The sequence below is a fragment of the Oncorhynchus gorbuscha genome, linkage group LG03 (genome assembly GCF_021184085.1).
Source record: "Oncorhynchus gorbuscha isolate QuinsamMale2020 ecotype Even-year linkage group LG03, OgorEven_v1.0, whole genome shotgun sequence".
Taxonomy (NCBI): domain Eukaryota; kingdom Metazoa; phylum Chordata; class Actinopteri; order Salmoniformes; family Salmonidae; genus Oncorhynchus; species Oncorhynchus gorbuscha.
In genome coordinates, this window is record NC_060175.1 from 2,965,383 (window position 1) to 2,979,856 (window position 14,474).

Sequence of the window (14,474 nt, forward strand, 5' to 3'; positions counted from 1 at the left end):
AAGGAGGCAGAGGGGATAAGGAGGCAGAGGGGACAAGGAGCGATAGGGGACAAGGAGCGATAGGGGACAAGGAGCGATAGGGGACAAGGAGCGATAGGGGACAAGGAGCGATAGGGGACAAGGAGGGAGAGAGATGAAGGAGAGAGAGGATAAGGAGAGAGAGAGACAAAGGAGAGAGAGGATAAGGAGAGAGAGACTGAGGAGAGAGGATAAAAAGAGAGAGACGGAGGAGAGGGTATAAGGAGTGAGAGACGGAGGAGAGGGGATAAGGAGTGAGAGGGGCGGGGGAGAGGGGATAAGGAGTGAGAGGGACGGAGAAGAGAGGATAAGGAGAAAGAGAGAGACGGAGGAGAGGGGATAAGGAGTGAGAGGGACGGAGCAGAGGGGATAAGGAGTGAGAGGGACGGAGCAGAGGGGATAAGGAGTGAGAGGGACGGAGGAGAGGGGATAAGGAGTGAGAGGGACGGAGGAGAGGGGATAAGGAGTGAGAGGGACGGAGGAGAGGGGATAAGGAGTGAGAGGGACGGAGGAGAGGGGATAAGGAGGGAGAGGGAGACGAAGGGGAGAGAGGATAAGGAGAGAGAGAGGGAGGAGAGACAGGATAAGGAGGGAGAGGGAGACGAAGGGGAGAGAGGATAAGGAGAGAGAGAGGATAAGGAGAGCAAGGAAGGGGGAGAGAGATGAAGAGGGAGAGGGGAAGGAACATGTATTTGTATCGTTTTGTAACAAGGCCCTGAGAAATAGCCGTCCTGTATCGCAACAAAACGTCTCCGTTAACAGTGTTTTAGGACAGGACAGTGAGTGTGTGCGTACCAACAGTGTGTTTGGGTACATGAGGCAGGCCAGAGTGGACCGTGTGTATGTCAGGGTTTTTCCTAGATCATAAAGGGGCTTAGGTGATGGTAAAAAAAAAATACATTAAAATATCCAAGATGGCGCAGCAGTAGGACGTGTGTTTCTGTCTTTAGTGTAAAGAGCCGGATTTATTCGTATACAGCTTAATCTCACTTTCTATCTAAGAACTAAATATACTTTCCTGCAACCCGTCCTCACCCAATGTGGTACGGTTCTGCAATTTTTATTCCTTATAACTGGAAATTCCATAAGGAGCTAGCCAGCTAACGAGCTACTAGTCTTGTTAGCCACGGCTAGCGGTCCTCGCCTATTTTCCCCCGTCATCAGCCAGCCTTAGCTCGGACAACACCTGCCAGTCTGCACAGCGCGATATCAAACCAGAGCATATCATACTGCTTCTCTCTACCACATCACCAGATTCCTGCCCGCTCTGGATCATTACACCGGATCTTTACTCCGGATCATCGCAGCTAGCTAGCTGCAAAAGAGTGGATACTGTTAGCTAACGCCTCTGTCCCGAAGCAAGCACCAGCTAGCCTCGAGCTCGGCCCATATACCAGCTAATTCTAGGGCTACAATATCTCCTTTGCCAATTTGCCTGGAACCTTCATTGTCAACATGGAGCACCGCCGATTTATCGCGACTGGACTGCCAACGTGATTACCCGATGTGGTCTCAACAGGCTATTCTGTTCCGATGTCGCCACAGAACCATCTACTAGCCACGGCCCACTAGCTTTTCTGAACGCTGTGTCCCCTGCTCGCCTAGCGTAGTAGTGACTACCGAACAGCACCCTGACTCACCTAGTGTAGTAAGTGACTACCAAACAGCACCCTGACTCACCTAGTGTAGTAGTGACTACTGAACGGCACCCTGACTCACCTAGTGTAGTAGTGACTACCGAACGGCACCCTGACTCACCTAGTGTAGTAGTGACTACCGAACAGCACCCTGACTCACCTAGTGTAGTAGTGACAGCACCCTGACTCACCTAGTGTAGTAGTGACTACCGAACAGCACCCTGACTCACCTAGTGTAGTAGTGACTACCGAACAGCACCCTGACTCACCTAGTGTAGTAGTGACTACCGAACAGCACCCTGACTCACCTAGTGTAGTAGTGACAGCACCCTGACTCGCCTAGTGTAGTAGTGACTACCGAACAGCACCCTGTCTCACCTAGTGTAGTAGTGACTACCGAACAGCACCCTGACTCACCTATTGCTGCTCTTTTGACTCTATGATCACTCAGCTACACAGCTGATGTCCTCTGGACTGTTTCAATAACACGGTACCTCATTTTATTTACCTGTCGGCCCCAGCCTCGAACTCAGGTCCTGTATGTACCTAACTGACCATCTCTACCCATTTATCACCATTTACCTGTTGGCCCCAGCCTCTAACTCAGGTCCTGTATGTACCTAACTGACCCACTCTGCCCATTCATCTCCATTTACCTGTCAGCCCCAGCCTCTAACTCAGGTCCTGTATGTACCTAACTGACCCACTCTGCCCATTCATCTCCATTTACCTGTCAGCCCCAGCCTCTAACTCAGGTCCTGTATGTACCTAACTGACCCTCTCTGCCCATTCATCACCTGTTGGCCCCAGCCTCGAACTCAGGTCCTGTATGTACCTAACTGACCCTCTCTGCCCATTCATCACCATTTACCTGTTGGCCCCAGCCTCTAACTCAGGTCCTGTATGTACCTAACTGACCCTCTCTGCCCATTCATCACCTGTTGGCCCCAGCCTCGAACTCAGGTCCTGTATGTACCTAACTGACCCACTCTGCCCATTCATCACCATTTACCTGTTGGCCCCAGCCTCTAACTCAGGTCCTGTGTGTACCTAACTGACCCTCTCTGCCCATTCATCACCATGTAACCGTTGTTGTCTTCGCTCTCCTGATCAACACCTGTGACTGCTTTATGTCTCTCAATATGTCTCTAGTCTACTGCTGTCTTGGCTAGTTTGTACTGTTTTATTTCACTGTTGAGCCCTCAGTCCTGCTCAAAATGCCTTAGACAGCTCTTTCGTCCCCACACACATGCAGAGACCTCACCTGGCTTAACTTGTCCCTCCAGAGATGAAACCTCTCTCAACACCAAGGTTTACCTCCACTGTACTCACATCCTACCATATCCCTGTCTGTACATTATGCCTTGAATCTATTCTACCACGCCCAGAAATCTGCTCCTTTTACTATCTGTCCCCAACGCACTAGACGACCAGTTCTTATAGCCTTTAGCCGTACCCTCATCCTGCTCCTCCTCCTCTGGTGATGTAGAGGTTAACCCAGGCCCTGTAGCCCCCAGTTCCACTCCTATTCCCCAGGGGCTATCATTTGTTGACTTCTTTAACTGCAAAAGCCTACGTTTACTTTATTCACTGTTTTAGCTCAATCTGCCAACCCTGATATCCTAGCCGTGTCTGAATCCTGGCTTAGGAAGGCCACTTAATATTCTGAAATTTCCATCCCCAAATACATTTTCCGACAAAATAGAACTGCCAAAGGGGGCGGAGTTGCAATCTACTGCAGAGATAGCCTGCAGAGTTCTGTCATACTATCCAGGTCTGTGCCAAAAAGTTTAAGCTTCTGCTTTTAAAAATCCATCTCTCCAGAAATAAGTCTCTCACTGTTGCCGCTTGTTATAGACCCCCCTCAGCCCCCAGCTGTGCCCTGGACACCATATGTGAATTAATTGTCCCCCATTTATATTCAGTTTGTACTGTTAGGTGACCTAAACTGGGACATGCTTAACACCCCGGCCGTCCCACAATCTAATATAGATGCTGTCAATCTCACACAAATGATCAAGGAACCCACCAGGTACTACCCTAAATCCTCATAGAGATCATCCTGACCAACCTGCCCTCTAAACACAACTCTGCTGTCTTCAACCAGGATCTCAGCGTTCACTGCCTCATTGCCTGCGTCCATAATGGGTTCGCGGGCAAACGACTAACCCTCATCACTGTCAAACGCTCCCTAAAACACTTCAGCGAGCAGGCCATTCTAATCAACCTGGCCCAGGTATTCTTGAAGGATATTGACCTCATTCCATCAGTAGAAGATGCCTGGTTATTCTTTAAAAGTGGTTTCTTCACCATCTTAAATAATCATGCCCCATTCAAAAAAATGTAGAACTAAGAACAGATATCGCCCTTTGTTCACCCCAGTACTGACTGCCCTTGACCAGAACAAAAACATCCTGTGGCATATTGCAACAGCATCGAATAGCCCACGCGATATGCATCTTTTCAGGGAAGTTAGGAACCAAAAGCTAGCCTTTGCTTTCCTAACAGAAAACATTAGAACAAACTCCAAAAGTTCTGGGACACTAAAGTTCATGGAGAATAAGAGCACCTCCTCCCAGCTGGCCACTGCTCTGAGGCTAGGAAACACTGTCACCACCGATAAATCTATGATAATCATGAATTTCAATAAGCATTTATTTTTTTAATAGCTGGCCATGCTTTCCACTTGGCAACCCCCTACCCCGGTCAAATCTCTGCACAGCAACTTGCCCAAGCCTCACCCATTTCTCCAGCAGATGTTCTGAAAGAGGTACAAAATCTGGACCCGTACAAATCAGCCAGGCTAGACAATCTAGACCCTCTCGTTCTGAAATTATCCGCCGCAATTGTTGCAACCCCTATTTACTAGCCTGTTCAACCTCTCTTTCGCATCGTCTGAAATCCCTAAAGATTGGCAAGCTGCCAAGGTCATCCCCCTCTTCAAAAGAGGGAGACACTCTAGACCCAAACTGCTACAGACCCATATCTATCCTACCCTGCCTTTCTAAAAAAGTCAAGCTAACAAACAGATCAACTACTTTGAATCACACCGTACCTTCAACGCTATGTAATCTGGTTTGTGAGCTGGTCATAAGTGCACCTCAGCCACGCTCAAGGTCAGTGTGACGTAATTATCAACCTGGCCAAGGCTTTCGACTCTGTCAATCACCACATTCTTAACGACAGACTCAACAGTCTTGGTTTCTCAAATGACTGCCTCGCCTGGTTTACCAACTACTTATCAGAGAGAGTTCAGTGTGTCAAATCAGAGGGCATGTTGTCCGGACCTCTGGCAGTCTCTATGTGGGTGCCACAGGGTTCAATTCTCGGGCAGACTCTTTTCTCTGTATACATCAAAGATGTTGCTCTTGCTGCTGGTGATTCTCTGATCCACATCTACGCAGGCGACACCATTCTATATACTTCTGGCCCATCCTTGGACACTGTGTTGACAAACCCCAGATGAGCTTCAATGCCATACAACACTCCTTCCGTGGCCTCCAACTGCTCTTAAATGCAAGCAAAACTAAATGCTCTTTAACCGATCGCTGCCCACACCCACTCGCCCATCTAGCATCACTACTCTGGACGGTTCTGACTTAGAATATGTGGACAACCACAAATACCTAGGTGTCTGGTTAGACTGTAAACTCTCCTTCCAGACTCACATTAAGTATCTCCAATCCAAAATTAAATCTAGAATCGGCTTCCTATTTCGCAACAAAGCATCCTTCACTCATGCTGCCAAACATACCCTTGTAAAACTGACCATCCTACCAATCCTCGACTTTGGCGATGTCATTTACAAAATAGCCTCCAATACCCTACTCAACAAATTGGATGCAGTCTATCACAGTGCAATCCGTTTTGTCACCAAAGCCCCATATACTACCCACCATTGCGACCTGTACGCTCTCGTTGGCTGGCCCTGCATTCATACTCGTCGCCAAACCCATTGGCTCCATATCATCTACAAGACCCTGCTAGGTAAAGTCCCCCCTTATCTCAGCTCGCTGGTCACCATAGCATCTCCCACCTGTAGCACACGCTCCAGCAGGTATATCTCTCTGGTCACCCCCAAAACCAATTCTTTCTTTGGCCGCCTCTCCTTCCAGTTCTCTGCTGCCAGTGACTGGAACAAACTGCAAAAATCTCTGAAACTGGAAACACTTATCTCCCTCACTAGCTTTAAGCACCAACTGTCAGAGCATCTTACAGATTACTGCACCTGTACATAGCCCACCTATAATTTAGCCCAAACAACTACCTCTTTCCCAACTGTATATAATTTATTTATTTATTTTGCTCCTTTGCACCCCATTATTTTTATGTCTACTTTGCACATTCTTCCATTGCAAAACTACCATTCCAGTGTTTTACTTGCTATATTGTATTTACTTTCCCACCATGGCCTTTTTTTCCTTTACCTCCCTTCTCACCTCATTTGCTCACATTGTATATATACTTGTTTATACTGTATTATTGACTGTATGTTTGTTTTACTCCATGTGTAACTCTGTGTCGTTGTATCTGTCGAACTGCTTTGCTTTATCTTGGCCAGGTCGCAATTGTAAATGAGAACTTGTTCTCAACTTGCCTACCTGGTTAAATAAAGGTGAAATAAAAAATAAATAAAAAATAAATAAATAAATATCTCCCTCACTAACTTTAAGCATCTGTCAGAGCAGCTTACCGATCATTGCACCCGTGCATAGCTCATCTGTAAATAGCCCACCCAACTACCTCATCCCCATGTTATTATTTATTTTTCGCTCCTTTGCATCCCAGTATCTCTACTTGCACATTCATCTTCTGCACATCTATCACTCCAGTGTTTAATTGTTAAATTGTAATTATTTCGCCACTATGGCCTATTTATTGCCTTACCTCCCTAATCTTAAAGGGTGTGGAACAGACTGAATAAAGCTGGACCAGCTGATTAAAAGGTGTGGAACAGACTGAATAAAGCTGGACCAGCTGATTAAAAGGTGTGGAACAGACTGAATAAAGCTGGACCAGCTGATTAAAAGGTGTGGAACAGACTGAATAAAGCTGGACCAGTTGATTAAAAGGTGTGGAAGAGACTGAATAAAGCTGGACCAGTTGATTAAAAGGTGTGGAAAGACTGAATAAAGCTGGACCAGCTGATTAAAAGGTGTGGAACAGACTGAATACAGCTGGACCAGTTGATTAAAAGGTGTGGAACAGACTGAATACAGCTGGACCAGCTGATTAAAAGGTGTGGAACAGACTGAATAAAGCTGGACCAGCTGATTAAAAGGTGTGGAACAGACTGAATAAAGCTGGACCAGCTGATTAAAAGGTGTGGAACAGACTGAATAAAGCTGGACCAGCTGATTAAAAGGTGTGGAACAGACTGAATAAAGCTGGACCAGTTGATTAAAAGGTGTGGAACAGACTGAATAAAGCTGGACCAGTTGATTAAAAGGTGTGGAAGAGACTGAATAAAGCTGGACCAGTTGATTAAAAGGTGTGGAAGAGACTGAATAAAGCTGGACCAGCTGATTAAAAGGTGTGGAACAGACTGAATAAAGCTGGACCAGCTGATTAAAAGGTGTGGAACAGACTGAATACAGCTGGACCAGTTGATTAAAAGGTGTGGAACAGACTGAATAAAGCTGGACCAGCTGATTAAAAGGTGTGGAAGAGACTGAATAAAGCTGGACCAGCTGATTAAAAGGTGTGGAAGAGACTGAATAAAGCTGGACCAGTTGATTAAAAGGTGTGGAACAGACTGAATAAAGCTGGACCAGCTGATTAAAAGGTGTGGAACAGACTGAATACAGCTGGACCAGCTGATTAAAAGGTGTGGAACAGACTGAATAAAGCTGGACCAGCTGATTAAAAGGTGTGGAACAGACTGAATAAAGCTGGACCAGCTGATTAAAAGGTGTGGAACAGACTGAATACAGCTGGACCAGCTGATTAAAAGGTGTGGAACAGACTGAATAAAGCTGGACCAGCTGATTAAAAGGTGTGGAAGAGACTGAATAAAGCTGGACCAGCTGATTAAAAGGTGTGGAACAGACTGAATACAGCTGATGTCGTTCATTCATTCGTCATTAAAATAAAAGAATGTGACAGGTGAAATGAAGAACTCGATCTGCTTTATCTCCTAACGTGTTGACTGCAGGTATTTACTTAGAGTAGCTACAAATATTAAAATGTATTCAAAAACAATTCAATTAGTACATTTCAACGGAATTGAAAAACCATCCCATGGCCATTTCCAAATATTCGGTATCCTTCCCAACCCTACTGTGTGTGTGTGTGTATATACACAGCGATTTGGTGTATTGGGGGCAGGCCTGCGGGGTGGCGTCTGTGCGTGTGTGGTGTTTTGGGAGCAGGCCTGCGGGGCGGTGTGTGTGTGTACTCACAGTGTGTTTGGGTATTGGGGGCAGGCCAGCGGGACTGTGTGTGTCTGCTTCTTCCTTCAGCAGGTGGTCAGTTCTCATGTAGGAGTTATAGAGGCCGTCACCATGACGCGCTGGTGGACACAACAACACAGGTCAGAGGTCACGCTCCGGATCAACATCATTAACAATATAATCAGACACATCAGTAATAAATAAATTGGTCTAACAGGAGCTCTCATATTGAAACATCACCCTAACAGACATACACTGAGTACACCTTATGCCCTCAGAAAAGCCTCAAATCGTTGAGGGATGGACTCGACAAGATGTCGAAAGCTTTCCACGGGCAGAGCCACATCCTCACCTTCCCGGTACCGCAATTCCAACTGTCCCAAACTTAACTTGAACCATCCCAAAATTAAAAACACATGTTTTGTTTTTTTGTGTGTGTTAATGTGCCAACATGAGTCTAGATCATTTACAATGCTTTTAAAGTAAAATATTTCAGTCAATATTACATCAACTTCATTTGTTAACATAAAACTTTTTTGCATCTTAAATGAAAAAAAGAAAAAAAACATCCATTACATTATTAGAAAGTATAACATATTAATTGAACATGCTAACCACATGTATACAATATACAGAACCAGTCAAAAGTTTGGCCACACCTACTGAAAGTTTGGCCACACCTACTGAAAGTTTGGCCACACCTACTGATTTCTTTATTATTATTCTACATTGTAGAATAATAGTGAAGACATCAAAACTATAAAATAACACATATGGAATCAGTCTCATTAAAGTTTGGCTACATATTCAGGCTCCTCCCTTATGTAAGCATGAGGCGGGACATGACAGGCTGTAGCCAATAGCCATAAGCTATTACATTTAAATGTACATTTAAGTCATTTAGCAGACGCTCTTATCCAGAGTGACTTACAAATTGGTGCATTCACCTTATGACATCACCTACACATCGACAGAAATGCTAATTACTTATGGACATTTACATACACATTTGTTTTTCTTCACAGAATACCTACTATTTTTCATTTTTAAAAACAATTTACTTAGCCAATTTAGTTAATGGCCTTGCAGCCCTGACAGAAGGCCCTGACAGAAGGCCCTGGTGCCCTGGCAGAAGGCCCTGGTGCCCTGGCAGAAGGCCCTGGTAGATTGGGCACTTCTCAACTGGTATATAGAGCAAAACAACCGACATGTAAGTGTCTGTGGGAGTCTCACCTTTCCACAGAGCTGTCACATTAGTGTGTAGAACAAACTGTTTGGACGCTACAGACAGAAGTTGGCAGAAGAGCCTGTACCGACTTCAGCAGAGTCCTGTGATGATTGTGGGGATCATCGAGACAAAACTGAAAACACCATCGTGTTCCTGAGAGTCTCATCTTTCTACAGAGTAGTGGTAGTTTGTAGGCCAAACCAGTTGGAGACGACAGACGTTTTCGAGAGAAGATTTTCAGAACGTCTCAGTCTGACAAACACCGCTCTACCTCTGCCATCTTTCACCATAGATATGGAAGGGTTGACGGATGAGGTGGATTGAGACACCACCCATGCAAAAAAAAAAAAGATCTGTAGTTTAAACAGATGGCGATTTTTGCATGATGTTAATTTGATTTCCGTGGCGCCACTTATAATAACAAAATTTCAGGCCTGTAGTTCCCCCTCCAATAACACCTCCTCTGGGTGCAGGTCTCAGGTGACACACACAGTCACGCACACTGTGGCATATCATAAAATCAGACCCATTCCGGTTATCAGATCCCTTTCCGTATTAATGACTCTATTTCTGATTACTCCTGTGTCTGTGCTCCATTGTTTCAACGTGGATGCACAGAACAAAATGGTGGAGACACAGACAGACAAGCGGAAAGATGCTGCCGTCACAGTAGCATCTGCTAGCCCCATTAATAGGCCAATAATAGGCCTACCACTTTCAGCAACACTGGCTCTCTGGCAACCTTAAGCACCTGGCTAAGCCAGTCTGGGCTGTGAATGGGGTTGGCCGGTTCATGCTAGTAACAGCGTTAACCCATAGAGAGCTGTGGGGTTCGTTATCATTTGCCAATAGGGAGCTGTAGTGCTAGCATTAGCCCATAGAGAGCTATGGGGTTACATTTACATTTAAGTCATTTAGCAGACGCTCTTATCCAGAGCGACTTACAAATTGGTGCATTCACCTTATGACATCCAGTGGAACAGTCACTTTACAATAGTGCATCTAAATCTTAGTTATCATTTGCCAATTGGGAGCTGTAGTGCTAGCATTAGCCCATAGAGAGCTATGGGGTTCGTTATCATTTGCCAATAGGGAGCTGTAGTGCTAGCATTAGCCCATAGAGAGCTGTGGGGTTAGTTATCATTTGCCAATAGGGAGCTGTAGTGCTAGCATTAGCCCATAGAGAGCTATGGGGTTCGTTATCATTTGCCAATTGGGAGCTGTAGTGCTAGCATTAGCCCATAGAGAGCTATGGGGTTCGTTATCATTTGCCAATAGGGAGCTGTAGTGCTAGCATTAGCCCATAGAGAGCTATGGGGTTCGTTATCATTTGCCAATAGGGAGCTGTAGTGCTAGCATTAGCCCATAGAGAGCTATGGGGTTCGTTATCATTTGCCAATTGGGAGCTGTAGTGCTAGCATTAGCCCATAGAGAGCTGTGGGGTTAGTTATCATTTGCCAATAGGGAGCTGTAGTGCTAGCATTAGCCCATAGAGAGCTGTGGGGTTAGTTATCATTTGCCAATAGGGAGCTGTAGTGCTAGCATTAGCCCATAGAGAGCTATGGGGTTCGTTATCATTTGCCAATATGGAGCTGTAGTGCTAGCATTAGCCCATAGAGAGCTGTGGGGTTAGTTATCATTTGCCAATAGGGAGCTGTAGTGCTAGCATTAGCCCATAGAGAGCTATGGGGTTCGTTATCATTTGCCAATATGGAGCTGTAGTGCTAGCATTAGCCCATAGAGAGCTGTGGGGTTAGTTATCATTTGCCAATAGGGAGCTGTAGTGCTAGCATTAGCCCATAGAGAGCTATGGGGCTAGTTTGCATTAGGTAATAGGGAGCCATGGAATTCACCTGCTAGCATTAACCCATAGACCAGGGGTTGTCCAACTACCAGTAGTCCGCCGTCCACCTATAAGTAGCTCGCCAATCAATTTTGAAAGTACATGCATTTTTACATCAAAAGCCGTCTCAAAGATCCCGGCTATTATCAAAACCACATTATCCCACCCCTGGTTAGCCACTATTGGATTTTTTTTTTAAAGTCAAAAAAGGTAACAATATCTTCCAATTAATTTCCAGCAATATTACCCGTCTGTCTGTGGCACGTGTTTCGTCTTTTAACTCCGTATGTAGCCAGCTAGCGATGCTAATCATTTTCCCCGAAAACCTTCTCAGTTAAAAGTTAAGTAGTCTCACCTGACAGAAGTATAGAATGATTATTTGTTTTAATTGGGTGGTCATTGTTTTGCAAACTCTTGCCATGACATTTGCTGCAACAGTAGGTCTTAACATCAGAAGAAACATCTCTAGATCGACACATTCCTCGCCTCCTAGATGCACAATTACAGGGAATTACACTCAAAACTAAACGTTAGTTTCTCTCCTTTAAGTAAAACATTTATAAAATGGTCTTCTGGTGTGATTTAAGCCTTGACATGGACTCAGAACATTCAATTTCGTTGTTTCTCTAGGAATAATTGTAATATTGAGAGTATATAGAAAATCCCAAACCAAGAAAAATAAAACTATCTTTGGTTTTAACAGTTTAGTTAGCGTTAGCCCTAAAAGAGCAATCTTAGCTAGTGTTAGCCCCACAGATAACTGTGTCACTAAGTTAGTGTTAGCCCCACAGATAACTGTGTCACTAAGTTAGTGTTAGCCCCACAGATAACTGTGTCACTAAGTTAGCGTGAGCCCCACAGATAACTGTCACAAAGTTAGCCCCACAGATAACTGTGTCACTAAGTTAGCGTTAGCCCCACAGATAACTGTGTCACTAAGTAAGCGTTAGCCCCACAGATAACTGTGTCACTAAGTTAGTGTTAGCCCCACAGATAACTGTGTCACTAAGTTAGCGTTAGCCCCACAGACAACTGTGTCACTATGTAAGCGTCAGCCCCACAGACAACTGTGTCACTAAGTTAGTGTTAGCCCCACAGATAACTGTGTCACTAAGTTAGTGTTAGCCCCACAGATAACTGTCACCAAGTTAGTGTTAGCCCCATAGATAACTGTGTCACTAAGTTAGCAATTTGTAAGTCGCTCTGGATAAGAGCGTCTGCTAAATGACTTAAATGTAATGTAATGTTAGCGTTAGCCCCACAGATAACTGTGTCACTAAGTAAGCGTTAGCCCCACAGATAACTGTGTCACTAAGTTAGTGTTAGCCCCACATATAACTGTGTCACCAAGTTAGCGTTAGCCCCACATATAACTGTGTCACTAAGTTAGCGTTAGCCCCACATATAACTGTGTCACTAAGTTAGCCCCACATATAACTGTGTCACTAAGTTAGCCCCACATATAACTGTGTCACTAAGTTAGCCCCACATATAACTGTGTCACTAAGTTAGTGTTAGTGAAACAGACATCAGTGTATTGCTATCCGTTTAGTTAGAGTTAGTCCTAAGAGAGCCATGCTAACTAGTAATAATCCATAGAGAGATGTAGGGTTAGTTAGAGCTGTGTTGCAGTGTCAACCGACGGGCTCTGTGTGGGGGTGGGGATACAATACACATGGCCTGCATGAAAGGGGAGTTAAGACTGTGGGTTCAGCACTTTACCCCCATATTCACATTCCCTCTGGCACCAAACATTACTACTGAAACCTCCCCACAACAAAACTCAAACCAAAAGGGTTGGCGTCAATTTCATGTGAATGGCACGGTTGTTATGGAAAAATGTAGCTATTTAGCAAACACACCGCCTGGGTCTGTGTGCGGAGATGGTGGTCCAGGAGGGACAAACACCACAGAGAGTAGAGCGAAGGGAACACCCCAGAAACGTGTCATAAACCAGACTAATAACAATGGCGCAACAGCGTAGACACAGACTGCTGGCTAGACTGTAGCTGACTCAACTAGAACTAGCTAGACTGCCGGTCTGTCTGTTGTTCATACAAAACTACTGAGATATAATCTATTTATTTGATAAGACTATTGATTTGCCTAGTAAGCTAAATACTTAAAAATATATAAATATATATTTTTTAAATATGATACAAAGACCTGCAAAGAAACATGAGTTCAGAACTTGTTCCAGTGTTGACTGGCTCTGGAGTACTTACAGACATGCAGGAGAGTCTAGTGTTTGTCTGATCAATGGACACAAAGTTGCAAGTCAGAAAACAGCTTGTTTACCTCCACTGGGTGGAACTGATCAGCGCTATTATGACATCACAGTCTACAGGGCTCTACAGCGCTACCCTTCTGAGGGCATACACTCCTAAATATTTTGCTGTGCAACTTAAGAATATTAAAATGTGGTAGCACCAGTGCCTCTAGAGAAAAATGAAATCACACAAACTGCGTACTGCGGCTTTAATACATCCAACAACAACAAAACATGTATTGTGCGCCTTCATTTCTGTGTCATCACAGAGCCCCTGATCTGCCTGACAATCAGACTGCGATACCTCTGGTTCACAGTCTAAGATTAATGCCATACAATGTGCTTGGAAAAACTTCCACTCACAAGCTATAAAGCCAGAATGTTCCAGAAAATATATATTTTTTATGTATTGGTTGTTTCGTGCGGTTGGCCGTTTTGCAGGTAGGAAGCGTTGGTATTTGAGTTCCTATTTCTACCACCAGAAGCATGTGCAGAACCATGCAAACATGCATCTATTTTCAACTTGTGTAAATGCTTCATGTGACAAATCTGAACGCAGTACCAAGCGCTTTGAAAAGTTCATGCAATTATACTTTCCTGTCGATATCTAGTCTCACATTCCTACCTGCAAAAGGACCAACAGCACAGACAACCAGTGAAGTATCATTTTACTCGGCGCGCTGTCTTGTAGAGGTCACGAGAGGAAACTTTCCTGATCCAAAACACTAATTTCTGCCTGACGTAGAATTCTAATGCAATTCCTCTTCGGTGGAGTTTAACGGCGGTTGGCATATAATTATGTTGCATTACTGCCTCCAACTGAACTATAGTAGAGACATTACACTTTGTGATACAAAATGGGAAAAAGGGAAACTGGAAAAAATTAAATAACTATTCAGACCCCTTAACTTTTTCCTACATTTTGTTACATTACAGCCTTATCCTAAAATATATATATATTTTTAAAATCAACCTATCCACAATACCCCATAATGACAAACTAAAAACAGGTTTTTAGAAATGTTTGCAAAGATTAAAAACAGAAATACCTTATTTACATAAGTATTCAGACCCTTTTGCTATGAGA

General features: G+C 44.4%; 1 protein-coding gene across 2 annotated transcripts in view; it reads right to left on the reverse strand.

The window, feature by feature from the left end:
* The window catches only part of dyrk3 (dual specificity tyrosine phosphorylation regulated kinase 3), a 34,206-nt gene that overhangs the window by 16,212 nt on the left and 3,520 nt on the right, over positions 1-14,474 (reverse strand). For both annotated transcript variants that reach the window (XR_006836974.1, XM_046338258.1), the window contains exon 2: positions 8,057-8,166. Coding sequence is in view for 1 of the 2 variants with exons in the window: in XM_046338258.1 (XP_046194214.1) it covers positions 8,057-8,166 (110 nt within the window). In the remaining variant the exon portion in view is untranslated. The remainder of the gene's footprint in view (positions 1-8,056; positions 8,167-14,474) is intronic.